This window comes from Ailuropoda melanoleuca, chromosome 2, assembly GCF_002007445.2.
Source record: "Ailuropoda melanoleuca isolate Jingjing chromosome 2, ASM200744v2, whole genome shotgun sequence".
Taxonomy (NCBI): Eukaryota; Metazoa; Chordata; class Mammalia; order Carnivora; family Ursidae; genus Ailuropoda; species Ailuropoda melanoleuca.
Window position 1 is genome coordinate 187,780,270 of NC_048219.1, and position 27,448 is coordinate 187,807,717.

Here is a 27,448-nt window from a genome sequence, read left to right on the forward strand (position 1 = left end):
GAATTTTTCCTCACATTTTGCTTGATACCTACAGTATGTCAGGCATTATATGTAATTCTTTTATATGTATTTTCTCTCTTAATCCTTGCAATTTTATTGCATTATTATTATCTCCTGCACATGAGGAATGGAGCTGTATCTAACATAAGGATGTAGGTTCTGAGAATTAGTTCAGTGACTTGAACGTCTGGGTTAATAATTCTTCAATGTGGTGACATTCTTTTGACTCTATTATTAGGATCATCAAGTCCCCACTCCACCCAGAGTCTTAGCTTACACTGGAACTGAGATAGCCTATCGCAGAACTCCCCTTCAGACTTTGAGATCTGTTGGCTCTACTTTGTCTCTGTCATCTTTGGACACTTCCGTTGCGGTTCTTCTAGTTATAGTTTAGAGAAGCCCAGCTCAAGCTAACTGGATCAAAGGAAAGGACCTCTGTTGGCATGCATAACTAAAATTTCCAGTGGTTCAGGTCAGTGTTTTAGAGACATGAGATATGGTGGAATTTGGGTATGTGAGCAAGGGCATCAGGATTTTGTCCTTTCCCGTGTTGGCTTCTGTGTTAGTTATTTATTGCTCTGTAATAAATGCTAAGTGTAGTGGCTTAAGAGAACAAATACTTATTTTTTTTTTAAAGATTTTTTATTTATTTATTTGACAGAGATAGAGACAGCCAGCGAGAGAGGGAACACAAGCGGGGAGTGGGAGAGGAAGAAGCAGGCTCATAGTGGAAGAGCCTGATGTGGGGCTCGATCCCATAACGCCGGGATCACGCCCTGAGCCGAAGGCAGACGCTTAACCGCTGTGCCACCCAGGCGCCCCAAGAGAACAAATACTTTTTATCTCATGGTGTTTGTGGGGCAGGAGGCAGGGCATGGTTTATCTGGCTCTCGCTGCAGGACTTCTCACAAGACTGTAACAAAGGTGTCAGCAAGCGCTAAGTTCTCATCTGAAGGCTTGACCTGGGAAGGATCTGCGTCCAGGGTATGTGGTTCATCAAAGAGCACAGTTCCTTGTGGGTTGTTGGATTAAGAGCTTTGCTGTCACCTGTCAGCCAGGGGCATCCTCAGTCCCTTGCCACTGGAATCTCTCCGTAGGTTAACTCAGAGTATGGCAGTTTCCTTCATTAAAGTCAGCAAAAAGAAGTCTGCTAGTAAGGTGGAAGTTAGAATCTTTCGTAACACAGTAGGAGAAGTGGCATGCTGTATGCTGTTCTGAAGCAAGTCGCAGGTCCCACCCGTGTGCCGGATGAAAGGATTGTAAAAGGTACGAATACCAGGGATCAGGGATCATCAGGGCCCATCTTAGAATATGTCCACCACCACTGCTTTCTTCATATGCAGAAGCTCTCCCACATGGTGGCGGAGTGGACCACAAGCTCCTGTCTTACGTTGTCTTAGGGCGAGTGGCAATTCTAGAGAAAATAGAGCAGCATATCTCCTCAGCTTCCATATATGTACCTGGAACCTACCAGTCGGGATTCTTGGCTGAACACATTAGAAATCAGCTCTGGCAAACTTAACCACAAAAGGACTAATTGGAAGGCTCTCACCTTCTAGAATTGTTGAGAATACTGAAGCACTGGGCTAGAAACGCCTAAGAGAATTGGATGGACCCTGGATGCTGCTTCACTGGACTCTCATCACTAGATTCTTAAGATTCAATGCGAAGCGTATCTCATTGTCCAAGGAGAGGCCCTCTGCCTGTGTACAAGCTGCGAGGATGGGAGATGGGGGAATATCTGCCTGCCATAGACCTCCGTTGGAGGTGGGACTGTTGCTTTGACTATGGCAATGCTCTGAGATGAGCTCATATGGGTCTCATGGCTTCCCCAGGTGTTCAGCCTGGCAGGTTGCATTGCATACACAGATTCTCCTCTGCTGGGCTGTTCTCAGAACTGTGTTGCTGATGGGGCTGTGCTCCTTTGCCTTCTAGGCGTCTGCACAGAGCCGCTGCCAAGCGATCTGTGATATCAACGGCACGCCCAGGTCTCTGAGTCAGACAGTAGGTGGGGCATTCATAGTCAGAATTTTGATTCAGACCAGATTTAACCACAAGTAGAATTTAATTCTTCTGACATTACAAGCTAACTTTATGATCCAGTTTTGTTTCCTAGTCTTTGTGTTGGATCTACAGATTCGGGAATTACCTTAACTCTTTACTGTTGTCATTTTTGGCCATGTGTATATGACTTTCTTGGGTATGTGGGTACACTAGCTGAATCATCAGGTTTTGTAAGTCCAAAGAACTGGGGCGCCTGGGTGGCACAGCGGTTAAGTGTCTGCCTTCGGCTCAGGGCGTGATCCCGGCGTTACGGGATCGAGCCCCACATCAGGCTCCTCTGCTAGGAGCCTGCTTCTTCCTCTCCCGCTCCCCCTGCTTGTGTTCCCTCTCTCGCTGGCTGTCTCTATCTCTGTCGAATAAATAAATAAAATCTTTAAAAAATATATATATAAGTCCAAAGGACTTGTAAATCTTTTGAAGTAAGCTCACATGTTTCCTTGAATGAATTTTCGAAGTTATACTTACTCTCTTGCAGCATTACAGTAGAATATATTATGACCAACTTACCAAGAAGGGAAACAGATGTCACTTCTATGGGGTAATCTGTAGGGTAGAGTTTTGCCTATACTCAAAATGTTTTTCTTTTTGGCCTGCTATGGCAGCTGTACTCTCACCGTTATAATTTGAACTTTGGCTTAAGATCAGCAGACCTCAACACATTAAAATCTCCTAGGGAATTAACAAAACCAGAAAATAACCAGACAAAATAACATCAGGGTCCTACTTCCAGAGCAGTTTTGAAGAATTTCTGGGGGTGGAGTCCAAGGAGCTATAACTTTTAAAATCTCTTTGAGAGATTGTCATGTCCAGCCAGGGATGAGAAACAGTGGATGTAGACCCCCGCAGGCAAGGGCAGCCCATCTGCTCATGGTGGTGGCTGGGAGAAACATGTAGAAGTCATTTCCACAGTTCACACTGAGATCGTTCCCTGCCGCCCTTTCTTCCTTGTGTGTCCCTGTGATATCCCCTGTTAATCGAGGTCACTTATGCCAGTCTCTTCCTGCAATCTCAGAGAGCCCTGCTAGCAAAAGGGCCATGGGATTTCCAGGTATCCATACTGCTTCTGCAAACCCCTCCATAAGGCTGAGCTCACAGGAACATCTATTTGCTTCATAACAGTAGCACATGTTAAAATCAGGCTATAAACAGTCCAACTTCTCTTTCATTTTATATTTACTTTCTGGAGGTGATGTGCAAATAATCATTCATGTGGTATCCAGAAATATTTTTGTCTATAGTAATAGCAGATGGCAGAGCATTTTTCACGTGCCAAGTTGCATTCACTCTACCACAGTGCAATGTGGAAGTGATCATGGCCTCTTTCAAATATTCTAACTCCCCATGTGCCTTTCAGTCGTGGTGGGAAGTTTTCTTGCATATCAGTTCAATATGTTGTAGATTTACTTGGAATCCTTGGAATTTGTGCATAGTGTAGTCACATGGGAAGTACTTCGAAAAGAAATATTTTTGAGGCCTAATGAGTAAAGGTCATCAATTCAACAAACATTTAATAAGCATTTGCTGGGTGCTAAGCTAGTGGCTTTCCACTGGGATAGGTGGCTTAGTCCCCAGGAAGGAGTTTGGAAATTTGCTGGGTTGTGTTTTGTTATCATAATGATTAGCGGGGGTGCTACTAGCATTTGGTACAGAGGGGCCAGAGGTCCTAACTGCCCTCCCCCACGCAGGACAGTCCCCTACAAGAATGATCCTATGTAACTCCCCCAGCCCCACATCTGTCGAGAGAACATTTATGTAGGTGAATAAGCTGTTTATGATTATCCGAGCCTAAAACCGAATTGTGCTTTTCATATAAACACAAAGATTTGTGTTTTGTTTTTGTTTTGTTCTTGTTTTTTTTTTTTTCCTTTTTTGGCATGGATTTAATATACAATGACTTTTTCCAGGAAAATTGTAAATTGAATTGTAAATGTAACTTAAGGGAAAATTTTACTTGGCTCTTTTTGGAATCAAAAGTTATTTTCCCTCACATAAAATCATGTTACTGATGGAACCCTGCATGTGGTCTTTGAGTCACAGAAAGCCCATCTGTATCTGCCTGCATTTATTATTCTCACCTTCATGCATATCTCATACATTGGGGCAAACAAAGGACTGTTTTCTGTGTCTTCCGGTGGTGGTATGTGTAAAATCATTCCTATTGTTTCATCCTTTCGCTTGTGAAAATTTTTCCTTGCATTACAGTTAGGGCATTATGTTGAGTTGAGATTGTGTTTGTGTATGTGTCTGTGTTTTAAAAAATATGTGTTTGTAAATTCCATTTTAAGAAAACAGAGGGAGCATTACAAACTGTTGGGGCTTACAGGGGCATTGGGTGTGATGGGGTTGAGAGCCATTAGATTGTGCAGCGGGGCAATGGCACATAAATCAGTAAGAATGCAGGGGAAACTTTGCAGGAGCCAGAGGAGCAGCCCCTACCCTGTCCTGTGGTAATGCCCTGGCCAAGAGTGTGATTGTGTGTTTAGGGAGGCCGTTTCGCTAGGGCTTAGCTGGGTGAAGTGGAGGGCAAAGGGAATATTACACAAAAAAGTCAAGAAGGGCGAAAGCATAGCTTTTGCCAATGGCTCAAGCTTGGGGGGCAGTCGGGCTGGGGGCTTGCTGTAGAGAGTGAAGCCTAAGAGGCAGACAGAGGCACGTGGAGGATGCAACAAGCCTTGCTTGTATTTTATTCTAGAAACACTGGGGAGCTACCAAGAAGCTTATGGATTGGGAGGAGGCCTGCTGGTTAGAGAGAATGCTTGTCACAGTGGTGAACCTGAACCCGGCTAGAGCAGGCGGAGGGGGACTGAGCCAGGGAGAGGCCTGAGCTAAGGCGGTGGCAGCTGGGAGAGCCGGTGAAGGTACACGTTGGTCCTGACACTGTGTCAGACCCAGGATGCAGTCCCAGGTGGTCCGACTCCGGTTCTGTGTTCTCAAACACTTGCCGGGATTACCCGAGGGGCTGGGGTGCACGTGGGATGGTGCAGAGCAGATGGAGAGAGTTTTGGCACGTGATATCTGCTGAACAGTGACTATGGGAAATGAGGGACAGGGAGGTCTAGGATGTGTCTGGTCATGCTCAGTGCCTGGCAGGGAAGGAACGCAGGCCTCACTTCTGGAATTGCGTTGACTCATGTCCATGCCCCAGTTAAGTGTGTGGGGGGTGGGGAGGGAGTGGTTGCTCATTTATTTCGTGTGTAAAATAACACTTATCTGTTGCTTTTGGTTTATTTGGCACACCTTTCATTTCGTTTTGAAAATTTGAGTAACCACAACAGACTCTGAAGAAACCTGGTAATACTGCAGACCTACCAATTTTCATCTGGAGTGCTATTGAAAAACACTTGCTGGTGCCAAATGGGGGAAAGCATTCTTCACGATTTACCCTAACAACAACAAAAATATTTAGATTTGTCCACCACAATGATGAGAGTAATACTGTTTTTTCAATGAGGGCCTTGCCCAATTTCTGTGCCCTTTATATTTGAAAAAAAATAATGCAGTTACTAAAATGCTATTATAAGAAGTTTGGAAAATAGGGGGATGTTTCTTCCCCCCTCCACACACACACACACACACACACACACACACTTTATCTGTGCTGTTTTAATGTATTTCCTTTAAATCTTATTTTTAGGGGCGCCTGGGTTGCTCAGTCAGTTAAGCATCTGCCGCCTTCTCAGGTCATGATCCCAGGGTCCCACATTGGTCTCCTTGCTCAGCAGGAAACCTGTTTCTCCCCCTCCCTCTGCCTGCCACTCACCCTGCTTGTGTTCTCTCTCTCTCTCTCTGTCAAATGAATAAATTTTTAAAAAATCTTAAATAAATTTTATTTTTTAGATATACGTATATTTGTATGTGTATAATGTGTTTTATGCTGTATACATGAAGATATATTATAGTCAGTATATACAGATATTCCAAAAGTCCAATTAAGTGAGACATGAGAGCAGTATTTTGAACCATTCTTCCCCTCAATTTCTAACTTACTACCCAGCTACCTACTGAATACGATACAGATGCCTTTACTTAGTTGTCTTGCAGGTATCTCTCCATAAATACAGCAATACCAAGCCTTGAAATCTCCCCACCCGGCCCTCTCCTCTTCCCAGTCTCCCCCATCCCAGTAACAGGTTCCACTGTCCATCTTGTTGCATAAGCCAGCGGCCTAGATTTCTCCCCTGCCCGCACCCCCTACATGGAGTCCATCCTAGATTTCTCCCCTGCCTGCACCCCCTACTCAGAGTCCTTCTGCAAGTGCTTTTATCTCTGCTGCCAGAATGGACTCTTCCCTGCTCGCTTCTCTCCACCCCTGCTGCGACCAGCCTCTTCCCAGTTGCCATCATTCTCCATCTGAGCTACATTAGCCTCCTTACTGGTCTGCTCCACTGGCCATTCTTGCCCCTCTAGCATCTGCTCTCCCAGCGGATGGAATAGATCACTTTTAAAAATTCTCCCATTTAAAATTCTTCTGCGGCCTCCTGCTGTACTAGAAAACAGCCCAAATTCTTCTCCCTGGCACATAAGGCCTATAGGATGTGGCTCTTGCCCATCTTTCCAAATTCATCTCAGGCCGTAGGATGTCCTTATGCCACCTCACTGTGTGCTCCAGTCACCTGAAAGACACCGGGTTCTTCCCACGACCCTGAGATCATGACCTGAGCTGAAGGCAGACACTTAACTGACTGAGCCGCCCAAGTGCCCCATAGGGATGTCACTTTCAGTGGCACTTACGGAGGCATCCCAGACCACTCTAGGAAAAGTAGACTCACTTCCTTATACTTAGCACAATTTGCAGTTAGAGAGAGAGTGTGTGCTTGTGTGCTCCCACCAGATTGGAAGCTCCATGGGACAGTGAATATGTTTGTCTTATTTATGCAGTAACCAGTCAGTAAATATTTGATGAATGAATGAATGAATGAATGCTACCTTCTTGAACCTGCTCATGAAATTCTCTTGCTGCCAGGCTGAGGGGCATGGAATTGAGAGCTAAGGAATAGCTAGGCATCATCTATTATCTTGGAGGCTTTTTGTAAATGAGGCTTTTTCTCCCTTTGCAACACCGTTGTTTTTCTCCAGATAGTGTTTGTCTGGGACTCAAGTAAATGTCAGTGGTCAGCTCCCAGCCCTAGGCTGGAGGTTGGTGCCATGTTTAATAAATAAACATGGATATTAGAGGTTGCATGGCCAATATTGCAATGCTTCCCTCAAGAGGGAATAGGATATTGGAAGGGAGATAGTTTTTACTTCTGTAGCCAAAGGTAGCAGGAGGGGGGTGTGCCAGGGAATGTGGTAAAGACAAAGAACATATAGACCAAGTCTCTCCCAAATTGCCATTGCCAAAGACACATAGTGGCATCGTGGTTGAAGAAAGCATCCAGGACAGAAACCAGACAGTTTAAGAACAGTTAATGTTGGGAAGAAACAATCCTGTCAAGGTCTTTCCTAGTGGCATGAATGTTCAAAACCTGAAAACTTCTTGCCACATCTTGTTGTTGTAATGCCAGTTTATTAAGACCATTTATTAAGATCCCCAAACAATGAAGAACTTCTGATCAGTGCAGTCCCTGCCTGGTATTAACTGCTTTTACAGGAGGAAATTATTGGACATACGATACAATAGGCCACTTCTAGCTGACGGCCTCTTCCCTTACCTTGTTCTCTTGCCTTGTCTAACACTGTGTCTCCATCAAGTTCCGTCCTTAATGAGGTCGTTTGCTCTGCATACACCATGAGATTATGTCTTAGAGTAATCCATTTTCTGCTTTCTGAGCTATGCCTGAGATGGCAGTTTCTTCAGCTGTGGAAAGAATTTGCCATTTAGCAGAGGAGAACCTTTATAGCTTGTCATAGCTTTCAATCATAGCTTCAGCTTTTGATTCTTTAACAGTGGCACTTGGGAGCAGGAACATTTTGCATATCCACTTAGCTCATCCTTCCAAGTCGCCTCTGAAAGGAGTGAGGAACGGTTTATGCTAGCATGATAGGAAAGAACACTCCGTACCGGTGTTAATAATATCTGCATATAGTTTGCATAACTGAAATCCACAATCATCTTCTTTGCAGCTTTATTGAAATGTATTTGACATGTAACACACAATAATATCTATAATATCTTCATCTTAGTTTTGCTCCAAAATTACTTTTCTACCATCACTGTCCCTTATAAGTAACGTGTACCAACATTGATGTGATTTGAACTTTCCATTTTTTTTTCTTTTAGGTTTCTTTTTTTTTTTTCCCCCTACAAGCACGAATCAAGCCCCCATTCTGTGTCTGTGCTACATCTCTGGAGGTCCAGAGAACAAAAAATAACGGCCGAGGGTTTTTCAGAATTGTAGAAAAACATGAGACCTCAGATGGAAAAAGCACAGTGAATCTCAAGGAGGGTAAATAAAATAAGTCTATGACTGGAGTGACTGTGGCTTAATGACAGTGTACCCAAAATACAGAGAAAAGACAGATGAATGACCGTCCAGCTGATATTTCTTAGCAACAGCTTACCCTATACCTATCATTCGAATAGGAGGCTGAAATAAAGACCCTGTCGGACATACAGAGAGTGGCAGAATGTTTTACCCTCAGACTTGAACTGAAAGAATGACTAACAGTCAGACTTGAGCAGGAAGGAAATTGAACCCAGGAGTAGGTTACACCATCACAGAGCCGTGGCGCCTCAGAGAGATTGGGCTCATTAATAACCATCCAAACAAAATGGCTGCCTCTGTCTTAGGATTTGAGGACAAACAAGATGTTTTTCCAACTGAGTGTATAACTACTTAGACTTGGCACTGAGGTTTGGAATTCCCCTGTTGGTGATGAATGATTTTCACTTCAGGTAAGGGTCTGGAATTCAAGCCATCCATGAACATCTTAAAATGATAGGTGACATATTTTGTGTATGTGTAATTTTTCTGCAGACAGGATTCATGGCTTTCATCAGACATTTAAAGGGGCTTAGAACCTGAGCAAGCTTAAGAACTCCTGGATCAAGATATTGTCCCCTATCGAAGTGAAATTACATTGTTACTTGCCCTGAAGTTGAGAAACGATGATGTGAATTTGAATATCAGATCTTTGTGGCACTCTTGAGACCCCAGACAAATTATTTTTCTTCTCCTTGTAGTCCGTCCATGCAGCGCACAACCTGTGTGACTGTACACGGCCGCGACGATGTTTCTGGCCCCTGTGACTGTATCTTACCCGTCACAGTCAGAGTTTGATTATAGCTCTTAGCATTTCTGAAGAGAGTCTCTATTGAGCTATCAGAAGAAATAAAGCTTCTAAGTGACCAATTTTGGGATATAATAATAGGTTTAGTGCTGTTGTTTTGTTACTGGAGAGCATGTTTTCTGTAACACATTGTCCAAGTACGCGGGATGGGGAGAGTGTTGTGTTTAATCACTCTCTCTCCCAGTGAGATTTGATACTAAAACAACTATTAATTGGTGACCATGTATAACTTGTGTTTTTATAATACAATTGTAATGTATGCTAGAAATGTGCATTTTATATGTAATTTTAATTCCACTTCTCACTCCTTCAGTAGTTACTTGTTGAGTGCTAGTGTCAGGCCGTTCACCGCACGGGTAAGGCCATGGTATAGGGTTGAATATGGTGGTGCTGTCCCTGAGGATTACTTTGAAGTAGGATGGAGGGTGGCAGGCCATCACCAAATCCTCAGTCCCAGCCTAGTCAGGTCCAGGGGAAGCCGTGTTCCTGAGAGCTGGCCGCAGGGGATCAGCCTGCAGGTGTAACTCAGAACAGAGCAGCGCACACTTGGAGGACAGCAGCAGGCCGTCCCGGACTGCAAAACAAAACAATTAGGTTATAACTCAACCACGGGCCTCCTCGGACAGCACAAACATCAGAACCCCTGTTTTATGTGTATAGTGATGATCATAATAACATCGTCTGCTTCTGAAGCTGTTAACGGTCTTCCTCCAATGCCCAGGCAGGGGGCCCTCCTTGTCGCTCGCAGCATCCCCAGGAGCAAGGATGAAGGGCCCTAGTGCTGGGATGGGGGCTCCCTGTCCTGCTGGGAAGGAGACAGTCTTCAGTTCCATTTCCTCTCTGAGGGCACGGGTGTCTCTTAGAGGGCCTAGGAGGTAGTCTGTCAAATGCTTACCAAAGGCACAGAGAAAGTTAATATGCCTCTTCAAATGGGCCCGGATTTCCTTCTTCGTTGGTCGCTTCTCCCTTTTTGTGTGTGTAATGTTGAGAAATTCTCAGTTTGGATTGATCAGATCATAATTTCTTCTTCTTTTAAAAGAAAAACACCCATATAGAGCTTAAATGTAGGGATAAGGATGCCTAGGGTTTTGAAATGGGACTTTCGTGAAAATTTGGAACATCGGGTGATAACATAGTCTGGTCTCTGGTCGGCCAGCTTTCCATCCATAGTTATTTGCAATTATATTAGGACAATTAGATTCTAACTCAAACTTCTGCAGGCTCATTTAGAGAGATAAGAAATTCATTTCACTGTATTGTGCTCTAAATTGTAAATGAGGCTCAGGATTGATTGTTTAATAGGTTGGGGTTTTAAATTGAAATTTTCTCCCATGTTATTTTACATCTATATGATTCACCAGAAAAGACTGGTTTAAAAAGTTTAAAAATGTTGATGCTGTTTTATTCGTTTCAGTTAAATCGAGGTTACTATTTTTACAAATTTGATTCTGGCTTTTTCTTTGTATCCCTCAAACTACCACTTTCTTTGCCATTCCTAGAACTATTTGAAAAGTTTTATGTAGCCTAAAAATAGAATAAAATAAGCACAATTTTATTTTTTTTGGAAAAGCTAAAGAAAAGCACAGTTCATGCTATTCTTCCCTGAAAAATGGGAACCCGAGCGTCTGATCCCATGTTTTTATTATCAGGTTACACATACTTTGAGGTAAATATATGTGATGAAAGTGATGGCTCCCTTGAAGGAATGACCGTGTGTGTGAAGCATGTATGTGCATATGCGTGCAAGCCCACGCGCCGTCACTTGCCGTGTGTGTGTGGACGTTTGCAGGAGCTTGTTTGGGCAACGGTGGGATTGAATTGGCTGATGGAATGAACAGCAGTGCCTTCCCGTCTCTAGAAGGTTGCCTCTAGTCTTTTCTCCGAAGTGTTCCATTGTCTGTTCTTTTCCTGGGATCCAACAGGTCTTTTTGCTAGCTCTAAGACAGGGGGAATGACTTTTGGCTGTCTTGCTTGTGCTTCTCCAGGGCCTTTGCTGCAGGGGGAAGGGAAGTGTGTTGGCTCTGATTCTAGGTCTCCTGGGGGGGGGCCGGGACCGAGCATCAGCCCCCAAGCTCTGTCACTGCCATGGCTCCGTGGTGCTCTAAGTTGAAGATGTAATGGGTTTAACTTACCTTCTGGTCCTGGGAAACATGGATCATTCATTTAACCCACACTCGAGTGTCTGACCCATGCCAGGCACAGCCCGAGGAGTGTATAACACATATGTGAAAACTGCAGAATTCACTGTATTCTTGGAGTTTACATCAGCTCCGAAATAACTTTCAGTTGCCCCCACTTCTGGAGTGAGGGTCATTTCCCCAAGCTGTGGAAATATTCATGCACTTGACCTTTTTTTTGTTTTTGCTTTTAGCTTCTGATGTAGCATAACAGATGAGTAGAAGACATCATTGGTACCCTCAGGGAATTTGTTAGAGAGAGACAGACATGCCAGCGTGTAAACGCATCATGACCCAGCAGGCTGAATACAGGCTATAGGAAATGCAGAACCAATGACTGAGGGGAAGGTGGAAGGAAAGAGGGACATGATCTTTGTGACAGGGGTGCCTGCCATTCAGCCCAGCGTTGTGGTCCCCTGTGAGCACGTGGGGGTCTGGCAGTGGGGCGAGGAGATGGGCTTAGTGGGCCATGAGGGTGGAGGGAAGGTGTGAGCAAGGCCCAGTGCCCAGAGGCCTGCACTGTAAGCAGATGGGTCACTGAGTGTCCCCAGCTGGCGGTGACATGACATCCCCACTGTTCTGGAACAGCTGACGGCAGGGTGCGGGATGTACTAAGAGCAGGAGCTGGGGGGCAGGAAGACAGCGAGGTGATTTTCTTTCATTTATTATTTTACTCATTCAACAAAGGCTTAGCTGAGGCTTGCCTTGAATTTATAAGCTTGAATTGCCAAGCTTAGACGCTACTTTAAGAGGAATACAGCCAATTTAATGCCCTAACTCAGCTTTCAGGCTAGAAGTTTACAGTTCTCTTTTTGCTGAGTGACCGAAAGGTACATATGAAGACAACTTCAGGGGAACAGGTGTGGACATCCCAGTCTCTCTCCTCTGTTGGGTTCTCCTGCTCTTTGCCTCACTCACCAGTGGTGAACAGAAGCGCAGCAGTCTGCTCTGCTACACGGATAGCCAGTGGGCCTCATGGTGGCTGGATCGTTCAAGATGTAATTCAGAGAAAACTGGTTTCATTTATGTTTTGGGATAAGAGCCACAGAAAAAAGCTGGAAGAAACAGAATGGGTTGTCTTGACAAAACACTTCCACTGCTCTGAAGGGGCCAGCCTGCTTCTCCTGGTCAAGGAGGGAAACTGCATCTTAAACACGTGGTGGTTATTCATTGTACTTTTTTTTTTTTAAGGTAGGAAATGGTCTTTGGACAGAGTTAAATGCTGCTCAGCGTAAAGAACGTGATGGGAACAAAGCCCATTGACACATTGACATGCCCCGGACTAATGAGAAGACGGAATGTATCTGCTCAGCAGAATGAATACTCACAAAGGGTCTCCTTCTCTCCTAGGACTTCCTTCGCCGGGCATCTGGCCGGGATTCTTGTTGGACTAATGTACACTCATGGGCCTCTGAAGAAAATCATGGAAAAATGTGCAGGTACAGAACAAAACACCTTTGGCCTGAAAACAAGTTAAAAGTTCATTTTAATTTTAACAGAAACAAAGGGAACCCCAGGTTTCCCTGTGGTTCAGCTTAGGAATTCCCTAATAGGCACTTTTTAAACCAAGAGGCAAAGCGGCTGGTGCAGTTCCTCACGCTGCTCCAAAGAAAAGGCGGCAAACTCAAATTGTAAACCTGAAGCATTCTTAGGAGACAAATAGCAGGATGTTTATTTACCTTCTCTGAGCATTAAGGGTGCTCACAGAAAACTGCGATTTTCTTGAAAATGCAGAGAACTAAAGTCGGTTTAAAATAATGCGGTCTTCTGCAGTGGTCCACGAATTAATATATGTGCAAGGCAGAGTTATAAAAGAAAAGCAAATCTGTACTGAAGTGCTAGGCCTGTATGTGAAAGAAGTCAGAATGACTTAGGTTCGGGGCGGGCAAGATCATACTGGTGCATTGACCAGACCGAGTCTGCTATTGCTTGAAGCATGGCTCCTGCCTTTAAAAGTTTTGTTGTTGGTTGTTTTGTTTTGTTTGGCTTTTTTCCCTGTCAAATTGATGCTCAATGAAAATGTTTTATTTTATTTAGAAATATATGAATTTTTTAGCCCTCTTAATTTAAAATGCTATACTGGCTTTGACTTATAGGAAAACTATTTTGCAAACACTTGTTTTATAGACCCTATGAGTTCCAATATTTCATCTTTTATTCATGGGAAATCTTCTGAGACTATTTTACCTTTCCTTGAACCATAAATAATTTGTTTTCACAGTTTGTGCCGATGACTGGTATTCTTGAGAACCATATAATATTCATGGTATTAGAAAGCTTTCCAGGCACTGTGCTGCCGTCTTTATTAGCAGGCTGTGTTCACTTTCAGATGATTTTTACAGGCTGTGTTGCATCTAAACACATTCCCATTTTCCTACATTTGCTTATTACTGTGTTTTCAATGAGTGTGCTTGGAGGAGGCAGCGGGAACTGCATTTATTGAAAATGTCCAGTTCCATTATATTTTTGATACAACTTAATTATGGAAATCTAGTAATGAGATTTGTTGCCCAAATGCTCTCAGTACGAATAAAGGAAAAGAAATGATTCTTGTGAGTTTAATGTTTTCTTTCATTTTCTATGTGTGTCTCAAGTTGAAGTGGTTTGTAAAGCTTTTTGCAGACATTTTATGGAATTTAGGGAAATATTTTGATTTTAAAGAGGATTTTCCCCACAATTATACCGTTTACGCTCTTAGCTTTCCTTCTTAAAACCTTGTCTATCTTCTGTGGAGACTGACTTTTTACACCGTGTCGTTTTCAAAGTAATCCAATAGAAAATTAGACGTGAAAAGTTGAAACAAACACTCAGTGCTATTTACAAATAGCCTGCACTCTCTGCCTCCCCCCTCCCCAGGGAAGCTGGAGAAGGTTCTAGAGTGACCTGAGAATTGAGGCGACTCAGGAACCCTGTGGAAAAGAGCCAGGTGTGTGAAGCTGCTGTCTGACAGCTCCTAGAGAAAAGCAGCCTCGACTGAGGGTTTGCCTCTTGGCTCGCACCCTTGCTCCCTTCCTTCAGCAGGGCTGAACTGACTGTCCTACTGCCCTTCTAGGGACGGAGGGTGAAGAGTAAGAGCCATGGCTCCCTTAACAGTCTTTTTGGGGGCAAGTCCTCTGAATAGCCAGAGCATCTCTACTGGGACAGGGTCCCCAAAGCCCAAGCTCAGTACCTTGCAAGGCAAAGACCCTCTTAGGTCAACAGGAATCTCTCAGGAACTGCAGAAAGAATTGAAGAGTTGCAAGGTTCCCCACATTCTGTTCCCTAAAGGGCTAGCCCCAAACAAAAGGGAGTTTATTTTAACAGTTGTTTAGAAATCATTTGAAATGACCTTGGCTTTGTTATAAAGAACCTCCTAATTGTTGGAAGGATCATCAGTTACTTATGGCTCTTTTGTTCCATTGGTTGATGTGTCTGTTTTTATGCCAGCACCATGCTGTTTTGATTACTGTGGCTTTGTAATACAGATTGAAGTAGGGAAGCATTGCGATGGCTGCTGTCAGAAAGACAGGAGATAACAAGCATTGGTGAGGATTTGGAGAAAAGGAAACCCTTGTGTACTTTTGGTGAGAATGTGAATTGGTACAGCCATTGTGGGACACAGTATGGAGGTTCCTCAAAGAATTAGAACTACCTTATGATGTAGCAATCCCACTTCTGAGTATATATCCAAAGGGAAGTGAAATCAGTGTCTCAAAGAAATATTCACACTCCTGTGTTCATTACAGCATTATTCACAGTAGCCAAGAGAGGGTGAACGTCCATCAGATAAATGGATAAAGAAGATGTGGAGAGAGAGAGAGAGAGAGTGTGTGTGTGTGTGTGTGTGTGTGTGTGTGTGTGTAATGGATTTATTGAGCTATAAAATGAAAGAAATTCTGTTGTTTGTGACAAAATGGATGAACCGGGAAGACATCATGCTAAGTGAAATAAATCAGACAGAGAAAAACCAATACTGTATGATCTCACTTATATGTGGAATCTAAAAAAGGTGAACTCATAGAATCAGAGAGAGTCCAACAGTGGTTGCCAGGGGCCGGGGACATGGGAGAAATGGGGAGATGTTGGCAAAGGGTACAAACTTCTAGTTATAAGATGAATAAATTACGGGGGTCTAATGTATAGTATGGTGACCACAGTTAATAATACGGTCTTGTATACTTGAAATTTACTGAGAGTAGATCTTATGTTTACACATGCACAATATGGTAACTCTGTGAGGCAATAGGTGTATTAATTAACTTGATTGTCATAATCATTTCACATGTTTGTGTATATCAAATCATTGTGTGATATACCTTTTAAGAATTCATGTTACACAACCAGAACACATGCGACTTTTTGTCAGTCAGACCTCAATAAAGCTGGGGTGGGGGAGTCCTTAAGGCTACAATTAAAGTATGTTTCCTTCATTTAGGCATTTCTTCCTCCAGTATGCATTATCCTGGACAGCAGTACCCCTTTAACAGTTCAGGTAAGCACTTTATTTCATTTAATACATTTTATCTTCAAAAATCATGGTGTTTGCCACCCTCGAGCCGCTTCTGGGTAATACCAGCTCATGCTGTCGTAGAGTCGTCTGCAAGTATGTACGTACTTGTGCTGCTAATGTGCCTGAAAGCTAGATGGAGCCAGAGCCCAGGGAGCATATCTGGTGAACTGGTAGAGCAGGCCAGGGAAGGAGGTAGCTCCGGCTTGAAAATACCGTGTGGTTGATATGGGGTCTCTCAGGGTAAGATTCGGGTTAGACCCAGGTCCCTTGGTTCTCAGTCTGCAAGTCCAGACTGCCTGCTGAGTGTTAGAAGTCAGTTTTTGATCTACGATTTTCTGCATTCCACCCCACCTACACATTCAGGAAGAATTGTGTCTAACCTCAGAGGCTAAGATGGGCATTCCTCTAGTTGCTATAAGGTGTCACTTTTCTGGGATCTCTCTTGAATGGTCGTTGGTCAGCAAGGACTCTGTTCTGGTTGGTTGGAAAGCGAGGGTCTCCCAGCCCTGCCCGAGCTCCCAGAATTAGTCAGCTCTTCGTCATTCTTTGCCTGGTCCCGTGGCATTTCACGCACACATGTGTGGCTTAATAATTCAACAAAAACTCCAGGCGATGCGCGCAGATTTCTTACACTTAGTTTTCTCCTTTGCTCTTCTCTGCCATGCAAATATCAGCTCCGCTCAAGGAGTCTGTTGCACCTGCTTGTGTCCCCTGTCCCTATACCACAGTCTAGAAAGTACCTCCAGGCGCCTTTTCCCTTCTCTCAAGGTTCAAAATCTTGTATTGCCTGTTACACAATGTCTGAAAACATTCGTTTCATACATGTTCTCCAGTGTTCTACCTGATTGTGGTGGAAGGGCTAGTTCAGTCCTGGTCACTCCTTGCTGGCAGAGGTAGAGGTCCAGTTGTGCAGGAGTGTGATGCTTCCAGTGCTCAGCCTGAGAGGGAGGAGTGGGGCTGCAGTTAGTGGAAGTTATTCAGAGGAAGTGGGGCACAGGGTCTTGAATGAGTAAGTGGAAGTTAAGGAAAGTGATGGGGAGGAAAGGGCTTTTCAGTCTTTTATTCAAGGGCCTGTTTGAGATTATCCAGAATGTGCCGGAGTGCCACTGAAGGATTTAGTCAGTGGAGTGATCCTAATGGGGTTACATTCAAGCTGTTTGTGATGTGGTTATAAAGGCTTGGATCGTGATTATCAATCCTGGCCGTATATATGAATCACCTAAGGAGGTTTTTTGTGTTTGTTTGTTTTTTAAATATATCCATGCCTTGAATTCATCCCAGACCAGTTAAATCAGAACGAAGATGGAGACAGGGACTTGGACTTTTTTTTTTTTTTAAGCTTCCCAGGTGATTTTAATGAGATCAAGAAAAAAAAAAATCATAGGCCTAGATGATGGGGTTTACCTAGGCTTGGGGGCCCCAGAAGGGAATACTGTTGATGCCTCAAGAAAAGCTTCACTTCTGAGGCTTTTGCCTCTGCTAATTTGAATGATTAAAACACTAGAAATGTGGTCTTGGTGCAGGAGAGGAACAGTTGTTGGACAATGCCAGCTCACCTAAAGGGTGATGATTAGTTATTAACTAAGCTGATAAATACACTCATTTGGAAGAGTGTCTATTCCTATTGGTTGTCGGTCCTGGAGACCAGTTTACACTGACTTAAGTATAAGAGCTATTTTGGCCCACGGGACTAGGAAGAGGTGGGTTGGACAGGAAGACCAAATCGGTTCTCTCTCCCATTGTGATTTCTCACTTCTTATTGACTTGATTCTCTCTGCTTCACAGGGAGCATGGCCCCTGACACCTGGAAGTTGGTTGAGGATAAAGGGCTTTTCTCCTGGTTGATTTCTTAAATCCCCGAAAGTAACAGGGATGTTCCTCTGGACAAAGAGAATAAGAACATACCTGTGCACAGGCGTGCCGTAAACTGTCACAGATTCCCTGGTGCTAATGTCCTGTGTGACAGCTGGGAAGCTCAAGTCTAGAAATGTTAAGTCATTTGGCTAACGTCATATAAATAGTGATAAAACCAGGACCGAAAATGCAACTCACTGATTCCTAGCCTCTGTTTTGTCTATATTACAGAGATAGGAGATGGCCATTCTCTTGATTTATCCTTATGAAATAGGGCAGTTCCCCATATTGTCTTTTCTTTCCTTTTTTTTTTTTGCATTTATTTAAAAAAAAAAGTAAAAAGGGAAAAACATCCTTTCCTCCTTCACATGTGGGCATAAACCTAGCAGACACAGACCACAGAATTAAAGGCAAAAATAAAAGTCCCTTTTACCTTTCTCTTATCCTCTGTAAGATTACCATATTTATATTCCTTCCTCTGAAGTGACTGGATTTCTTCAAAAGCAGAGCTGCATAAGGCCAGGTGGCCATGCTAATGGTCATCTAGGGAACTTGTATGAGAGCATGTGTATCTCTTACAAGTAATGATTTATTCTTAGTATGGCCGTCCTTAGCTAGAAGAGTCTTTATAGGTCAAAGAACCTCATGAATGTTTAAAAAGCTGTTACCAATTTTTCTAATCTTGGTGGCGTTTCTTGATCTCTTTTGCCATGAAATCCTGGTATGTGTATAAAGAACAGATGGAGTAGTTAATAGAATAATGATAACCAGAATTTCTTTTACTACAGAGCCAAAGTATAGAGCTACAAAAGAATATTAAACTGCTATTCATCGCAGGATATAATTTAAACTTATTTATCTTAAGTGTTTGATTGTTGGGTTTTTCCAGCCATGTTTATTATGAAGATTTAAACTATCTGATTGGGCCAGCGGAACAGCTGAGGAAAGTTTTTTGTCCTAGGAGACCTGCTCTCATTATAATAGATATTGAGAGGAGTTTTAGTCTTCTTGATGATTTATGACTGATGATATAGAACCTTTAACCACACTAGTCTTTTTGACTTAACACACTGAAGCTTTCCCTTTTTTCCCCATGTTTTGTCTGACAAGTACCAAATTAGATTTTATAATATTCAGATGTTTAAAGTTGTAGACATTATTTCATTAAGGCCATGGTGGGTTGTTTTTAAAATAAGAAATAACATGAAGAAAAATGTTTTCTGTGTTAAGAAAATATTTCCTCAAATTGTAGCAAATTTACCTGGCAATTGAAACTCTATAGATATATGCAGTATTTCCGATATCTGTATAGATAGGCATTCAGAGCTTTGGGGTTGTTTTGGGTTTTGAATTTCCGAGGATAGACAGGTAGAAGTGCTGCTTAGACCTTCTATAACAGAATGACTTTCCACAGGGGTTTGAAAGTGGTACTGAGTCATAAGGGAAAGTGCCCAATATGCTTTTTTGTGTAGCAGTAAAATAATTGGCACTCTTAGGGAACTGGGCAGTCTCTCTGTTCAGGGATTGCTGAAGCATACCATGGTATTCAGCGACTTATCCGTAAGTATTCTATTATGTTTTGGAATGGTTGCCCCTTTCTTTTGTTCTTTGTGAAGTAGACATATTGATTGTATTTTAACCATTTGCCCTTATATGAAGGGGTTTTTGTTGTTGTGTTTTAGTGGGAAATCTAGAAAGCAATATTTATAGCAGTGCCACAGTCTTCTGTACTGTCAGAATATGAAACTTGCTCTTGGGTGTTCCCCAGCATAGCAGTGGGAGCTAATTTTTTTTCATGGGTCGGTTGAGTAGAGACCAATTTGAGGAAGGTTGTCGATTTTTAAATTTGAATCCAGATCCAACATCAGCCCTACACTATTGTGAGGATTTGGGAAATTTGCTTATATCCTTCCCCTGTTTTAAATACCATGATGTTAATATTCTGATACGGGAAGCATGAGAGAGAATGTGGAACTTGGGTTATTGGAGGTATTTAGTAAATTCCCACTAACTTTTTACTACTTTAGGAGCAAGGCTTGTCAGAATCAGTGCCCCAAATCCTGAACAATTTTATTTAATGTTTATTTTAATCATTCACTTTGTGATTTTCAAAGACGTTGTAAAATATTACCAGGAGAGAAGAGTGTTGTAATAATCAGTAAGAATGGGGAAGGGCTCTGGATAGACCACTGTCCAAAGAAGATGTACAAATGACCAATAAACACATGAAAAGATGCTCAATATCATTAGTCATCCAAACCATAATGAAATACCACTTACACCTACTAGGATGGTTATAATTACAAAGATAGGTAGTAAGGAGAAATCTGAACCTATTGACGTAGCTTTATGGAAATGTAAAATGGCACAACTTGGAAAACATTCTGGCAGTTCTAAATGGTTAAACAAAGAAGTTCCATATGACCCAGGAATCACGCTCTTGGGTATGGACCCAAGAGAAATGAAAACACAGGTCCATATAAAGACTTATCGATGAAGGTTTATAGCAGCATTATTCACAGAGTCAAAAGGTAGAAATAACCCAAATGTCTGTCAATTGATTGATGTGATATAATCGTGCAATGAAATATTATTTGTCCACAAAAAGGAATGAAGTACTGATTCATGCTACAACATGGATGAACCTTGAAAATGTTAACGCTAAATGAAATAAGCCACATACAAAACATCACATGTTCTATGATTTCATTTATGTAATTGTCCAGAATAGGTATAGCTATAGAGACAGAAAGTAGATTAGTGGTTACTTAGGGCTGGGAGGGATGGGGGACGATAGCTAAAGGGTACAGGTATCTTTTTGGGGGTGATGAAAATGTTCTAACATTGGTTGTGGCGATGGCAGAACTCTGTGAATATATGCTAAAAGCCATTGAGTTGTACAATTTAAATTGGTAGATTATATATTATGTCAATTATATCTCATTACGCTGCTATAAAAACATAACCAGAAGACACATAGAACATGATAAATATTCATGTAAATTTGTATGGTTACATTAGATTATCAGCTGAAACTAGGTCAGTGTGTTTTATTATCATTTCATTGTTTATATGAAAATAAAGACTTTTGTTTGGAGTGCCTGAAAATTCTTATGGGAAATAGTTAAACTCTTTCCCTTTTAATCTTGCATTTTATTTATAACCAGCACAAATGTAAACTTTCAAATAGCCTCAGGACCAATGATCAAATATTCTGAATATGAAATATTAATTAACCAGGTTCTGCCCTACAGTGTTCCTCTTTTTGGCTTGATTGTATTTTTTTTCTTTAGTCTTAAAGCAATAAGAAATTTAAACTCTGTTGATGATATGGAGACCTATGACACAGGACCAAAGTAAAGGGTAGGAATGTTGATCAACAACAAAAAGCACATTAATTAAACATTTGAAAACTCATCCCCAAAGGGTATGATAATGGAAGGAAAGAAGGAATAAAGTTAAACAGACTCTTACTTCTCTCTCATTACACCAGAATTAGATTGGTAATCTTCTGGGGGAAAAAATTCTCTTCGAAACAAATTACATAAAAGTGGGCAATTAAAGATGTAAGCAGTAAACTCCAACCAACTTAAAAAGATTGATGGCAACACCTTGCAAAAGTGAGCTCTGCTCTGTAATTGACCTTCATTAATGGGATATGTAAGTTTGATACTTAAAGCATTATTTAATGAGCAGGTTGTTTCTTCTCTCATTTTATCTAGCAACCAATTTCTTAAAAGTGCTATTAATAGAAACTGTGTTCTTTGACATAAAATTATAATTATAGTGACATTGCCTTGTATATCTCAGTGTAGTTATTACTGTCCAAAGTATCATACCCAGCACAGAAATCCTGCAGTATCTGCATTAATTGTTAGTCTGCCTCTCATTGTATGGAGCAGACAGAAAGGCTTTATCCACTATCATTTCAACCATTCCCTTGACTTCATAGAAAATACTCCAAGTATTGTATAGCTCTAAAATGCAAGAATCCACTCCAGATGAAAATAGCTCATACCAGCCCCTCTCCAGTACCCTCTCAGACCTTCTGAATTAGTATCTTCTTCCTGTTCAGCTCATAAGGACTCACGCATGTGCAATTCCAAGTCGGGCACTGTGGGTACAACAGTGATAAGACTGTCACTGCCCACGCTCATGGAGGACTTCTCCATTTGCCATCTTTTCTTATTTTGAGGATTATTACTGTACTCAAAATGATGACATAGATTATTTTATTGTCTTTGCTTACAAATAGGGGGAATGGAAAGAACAGTATGTGGCTGTGTTCTATAACCTTTTCCTTGTGCCTGTAGGCTACTCCAGATATCAGGATGATTACCCATATGGCAGGCCAGGTTACTCTGAAGATGTACCCAGGAACTATGATGCATACACAGCAGGACTGAGTGAGGAGGAACAGCTGGAGAGAGCATTAAGAGCCAGCCTCTGGGACCGAGGTAGGAATTTTGCGCCCTTCACTTATTTTAAAGCATACCTCACATGGTGAGATGGTCTGAAAAAGGACTATTTGTAGCAAATTAAACTTTAAATAGTTTATAAAAAGGATATGTAGATGAAAAAATGTGTGCAGATTGTGATTACAAAGAATGGGGTGTGATGCCGTATTCCCAGCACCCTAAGCTAATAAGGTGCCAGACTATGTATGTATTGTTAAAGTTGTTCTTTTTATAGGCCCGCTGTGCTTCTCAGTGCCTTGGCATTAAAGTCAAGAAACTTAAAAAAAAAAATCTTAGGTACATGAAAAAAGGAGTCTACTTTGGAATTCATATCTACAAAGCAGGCTGTATGTCACTGTATATATCGAAGTGTTGCCCACAAACCTTCCCCAAAATCACACGGACAGCTTGGTAAGAATTCAGACTTAGGGTTCTACTCCAGACCTACTAAACCAATCTCTCTGGGAGCAGAGCCTAGGAATTTGTATTTTCAACAGGCCTTCCAGAAGATTCTTTTACAGACTGATACATGAAAACCACTGTATTTATCTTGCCATCTTTGGTGTGGGTTTGGCTTACTACTGTTATTGTTTTAGTAGTAATGAGAAACCATCCATTCATTCATTCAGTAAGCATTTCTGAAGGTCTTACTATGTTTCTTGGTCTGCGTTAGGTACTGTAGGGAATACAGAGAGGTAAAAGATGTACTCTCCCTCAAAAAGTTCACAGTCTCAGGTAGAGGAGATGCCTGCTAGATGCCACACCAGACAGGTGACCATAGTATCAGGTGCTCCGGTGAGAGTGCTCGGCTACGAGAGGCTCAGGCTGAGTGCTGGAGGCAGGGAGACGGGATGAGCTCTTCCTTCACTAGACCTACCAGACTCTCAAAGAGGACTTAGACCTTGAAGAATGTGTCGAATTTACAAAGATGTGGTGGAGTCAGTATCACACAGACAGGCAAGTAAGGGCGTGGTCAGCCAGCCCTCACTTCGGAACGGAGCGTTAAGAGAAGAAGGGGAAGAAGAGTGGGGAGCGGGGCTACAGCCTGATCACAGAGGTGCTGCAATCAAGTAGGCCAGGTAGCAAATGGACATGGTATGTGCTGTAAGTGCCAGTCGAGTCCTGTGTGCAGGAGTGATGTGATCAGAGCTGTGCTTTATGAATCTGGCAACAGTCATTCCACAAAAAAAGGACTGAGCACCTGTGGGGGGCACCGGGCATCATGCTAGATGACAGGAATCCGTACATTATGACAACCTGGCTTCTGACTTTAAAGAACACAGTCAAACAGCAGCAGTGTGCATGGAGGCAGAATGACAGCAGCAGTCTGAACAAGAAATAAAAGCCCAAAATGAGGAAGGGGGCGGGGGCAGGTGTGGGGAACAGAGAGGGAGAGTAAGTCAGTATTCCCTGGGTGAAGAGGAATTGGGGTGTGTAAGTCATCTATTACTGTGTGACAAATCACCCTGACATGGCTAAAACCAATAAACATGCCTTCTTGCTCTTGAGCTTGTGAGTCAGCTGGCCAAACTTACAGGATCTTGGCCTGGCCTGTGTGCTGAGGTGTCCGCAGTGGGTCGCGTGGAGCTGGCTGCTCTGGAATCACCCCATGGACTTGCCCGTCATCTGAGGCTATGGTGGAGGTGAGGCCGCACACCCCACCTCGTCCAGCAGGCTGGCCCAGGCTCATCTGCCAGGCCTCAGCCCAAGGGTTCCAGGAGAGTAGAAGTAAGTATGGCTTGTGCTGGCGGCCCGCCAAAGCCACTGTATTTTGTTGCGGAAACAAGTCACTGCCCAGACTGATGGGATTCAGAAATAGAGTCCACCTCTTCATGGCAAGAGCTGCACAGTCGCATTGCAGAGGGTGTGGATGGAAGGAGAAGTAGAGAATGAGGACCATGCTCATAATCATTGTATCGCATATACTCAATGGTTTACTAGTTTCACGATCGCAAGCAGCATGCCTTAGCCTTTCTAATTTTGGGGGGTAGGGCCCCAGGGCCTGTACTAAGTAAATATTCATGGTTTTATTCCCATGCACACAGGAGTTGAATCACTAGTAGGCAAGACAGGAAATATTATGGGACAAGTAAGGTTGGAGTAAAGCTACTGAGCATGGACTTTGTACCAGACTTCATTTAGGACCCCAAAGGGAGTGTGGGAGGGAATTTTTTGAGGCGATGTAACTATTCTGTGTCTTGATTATCGTGCCGGCTACAAAACTCTGTATTTGTCCGAACTCACCTACCTGTATGTCACAAAGACTCAGTTTTCCTATGAAGAAATTTTGAAGAGGTAAATAAAAATTAATAAGGAACCCAACGAAATAACTGGTAGTCCTGCAAAGACCATCAAGGACTAAACAAAAAACCATCACTTACAAGAGACAGGACAGTGATAACGTATCGTCTCATGGTGGAGACGCTAATAACAAAGGGAAAGATGTACCTTCACGACTGAGAGATTTGGCAGTCGCCACCTGAATGCCGTGCTCATGCTCAGCAGTGTTATCAGTGAGGCGGCCTGTTGTGAGTCTCCTGATATGATGCAGTATGAGCAACACAGCATCGTGTTCTTGCTACGACAGGCTCTTGCTACAAGTGTTTAACCTGACTCTGAGTCTTCCAATGTAAGCATCAGTATGCAGGAAATACATGGGATAGAGGAACAAGCTGAGTAACACCATGGAGAAAGAGTCAGACAAAAATAGGATTTCTGCAGTTCAAGGAGACTGGTCCTGGAGTGAAAAAAAAATCCATGTCAAAAAGAAAAAAACAGGGTATGGTTTTGTATTACAAGGAAGTAACAACCATACATAACATGAAAACCTTGAAAAACTGACCATAAAAACATTTTTTTAAAGATTTTATTTGTCAGAGAGAGCACAAGCAGGGGGAACAGTGGGCAGAGGGAGAAGCAGGCTCCCCGCTGAGCAAGGAGCCCAGTGCGGGGCTCGATCCCAGGACCCTGAGGCTCATGACCTGAGCTGAAGGCAGTTGCTCAACCGACTGAGCCACCCAGGTGTCCCTATAAAAACTTTTTTTTGGGGGGGGGGGTCACCCGGGTAGCGCAGTCGTTAAGCGTCTGCCTTCGGCTCAGAGCGTGATCCCGGAGCTCCAGGATCGAGTCCGACATCGGGCTCCTCTGCTGGGAGCCTGCTTCTCCCTCTCCCACTCCCCCTGCTGTGTTCCCTCTCTTGCTGGCTGTCTCTCTGTCACATAAATAAATAAAATCTTTAAAAAAAAAAAAAGGTTTTTTTTTAAAAATAAAATGGGAATTATGTATTTAGACTAGATATTAGAAGTTGTTAGGGAAGTAATTGGACTTTCTTGGATGTGATAACGGTATCATGGATAAGTAGCAGAATGTCTCTTATTCTTGGGAGATACACACTGAAGTATTTAGAAGCCAAATAATGTGATGTCTCCAACCTACATTGGAAGGTCAGCCAAACAGCCCTGTCCTGTCTCTCACCAGCCCTCCACAAGTACTACATTCAAATACATTTGGAAAAGACCGCAAAACCATGAACATATAGCAAACTATACCCCGTTAAAGATCCAGAATGGCACTGGCATACTGATGATTCTAATTAGTTCTGCAATGAGGAAACCAATTTATTAAATTAATGTTTTCTAAGAGCATGTGGAACTAGTTCCAAGAAAACTGACCTAAAGAGACTTAGTGAAGTGCATCATACAGTAACAGGTAGCAGCAAAGGAAATAGCTTTACACGTTGTTTGTGTTAATTTCAGTTCTATTTTCCTTAAAACACTTTGTGACTGCCTTATTAAGAACAAGAAACCAAAGAGACATTGTTTTAAAGGCCTTAATATTTCTTAGCTTTTTTTTCCTTATGAAAAAAATACTCGGTTCGAGTTTTATTTTGTAAAATTCTGACCATATATACATACTGTTTTGTACCTTACTTGCTTTCATTCAATGTTATGTTGTAATCAGATTTTCATACCACTAAATGTTGTGAACATTCAGATCCTCCATGTATTATCTTAGATTTATACCTAAGTATGTTTTTTGGAGGGGGAGGTATGCTATTGTAAAGAGTAATTTTTAAAAGAAAATTCTGTATGTTGAGATGATTTTTTTTCTTCTTTAGTCTGTTGATGTACTAAATTATTTTGATTTTCAAAGTCGAAGAAGGTTTGCATTCCCAGGATAAGTCCCACCTGGTTGTGCCATTTTATGGCCCACAGTGGTGAAAATGCCCTGTGCCCCCGAAACAGACGCGTATTCTGCTCTGGTTGGGTGGAATGTTCCATAAACATTAGTTTATGTTTAGTCTAGCACACCTGGGTCTTCCAATCCCTTCTGATTATCTACTTGTTCTATTGCCTAGTGCATTTCGAATGAAACAAATTGCTATCAGTGATACCGAAGCCTATTGTTGCTGTGGTCACCCTCTGTACACCAAACACTTCCAGAGTCCTGCAGCGTTACCTTGTTCTTTAGGGTGGGGGCTGATTTGCTGATGAGGTGTACTCAGTGTCTGCTTGACCTTGGCTTTCAGCCCTTCCTCTGCGCTGCGGCTTGGGTAGACTCCCCATCTGCTCTCATGCCTCTCTCCCAGGGGAACGCTGCTTCGCTGCTGCTTCTCACTCTGCACTTTGCAGTCTAGGGGTGGGAGGCAAGTGGGGTACACCCTGATTGGGCCTTGATCTTAGTGACTGTGTGCCTCGCTTGGAGGTGTGGCCTTCTGGGTGTTCCTGGCCCTCCTCCACGTTTAGAGGTCCCTGTTTATTTACCCTCCCCCTTTCCTAAGCTGCATAGTTTTCACCATTTCCGTTAGGGAAACAGTGGTTTTTGCCTTTCTTCCGGGCACTGGATGTTTTTTTGTGCCATGAGGATAGATAGAGAAGAAGGATCTGGGCAGCCTATTTTACAAACCTTTCCTGCAAGGGCTGCTGTTCTTTCTCCCAGGACTGAACCAGGAATGACAAAGGATGTTTTCCGGGCACTCTCACCTGTCCTTTTTGGGAGGCCTGTCCACAAGAGGTTCTGAGAAGAGCCTAAAAGTGGGTGTGAGTTCTTTTATATTGTAGCCCCCAGTACACTTTGTGTTATGTGTTCTCTGAATACATCCTGTGTTCTCTTGCTAGCTCACACTCAGCCTTTAGCAATTTGTTCATGGTTTTGGCTAAATTCTTTTTATTCGTGTC

General features: G+C 42.7%; 1 protein-coding gene and 1 long non-coding RNA gene across 7 annotated transcripts in view; one reads left to right on the plus strand and one right to left on the minus strand.

The window, feature by feature from the left end:
• Nucleotides 1–27,448, plus strand: part of RHBDD1 (rhomboid domain containing 1) — a 117,188-nt gene that overhangs the window by 42,011 nt on the left and 47,729 nt on the right. For all 6 annotated transcript variants that reach the window (XR_004623651.1, XM_034655289.1, XM_002919723.4 and 3 more), the window contains 3 exons: nucleotides 12,822–12,910; nucleotides 15,886–15,942; nucleotides 22,128–22,271. Coding sequence is in view for 5 of the 6 variants with exons in the window: in XM_034655289.1 (XP_034511180.1) it covers nucleotides 12,822–12,910; nucleotides 15,886–15,942; nucleotides 22,128–22,271 (290 nt within the window). In the remaining variant the exon portion in view is untranslated. The remainder of the gene's footprint in view (nucleotides 1–12,821; nucleotides 12,911–15,885; nucleotides 15,943–22,127; nucleotides 22,272–27,448) is intronic.
• LOC117801147 lies at nucleotides 12,800–26,877 on the minus strand. Its single transcript, XR_004623652.1, has 3 exons — nucleotides 26,730–26,877; nucleotides 16,802–16,898; nucleotides 12,800–12,933 (listed from the first exon to the last, which is right to left on the minus strand). It is a non-coding gene; the product is annotated as an uncharacterized LOC117801147 (long non-coding RNA).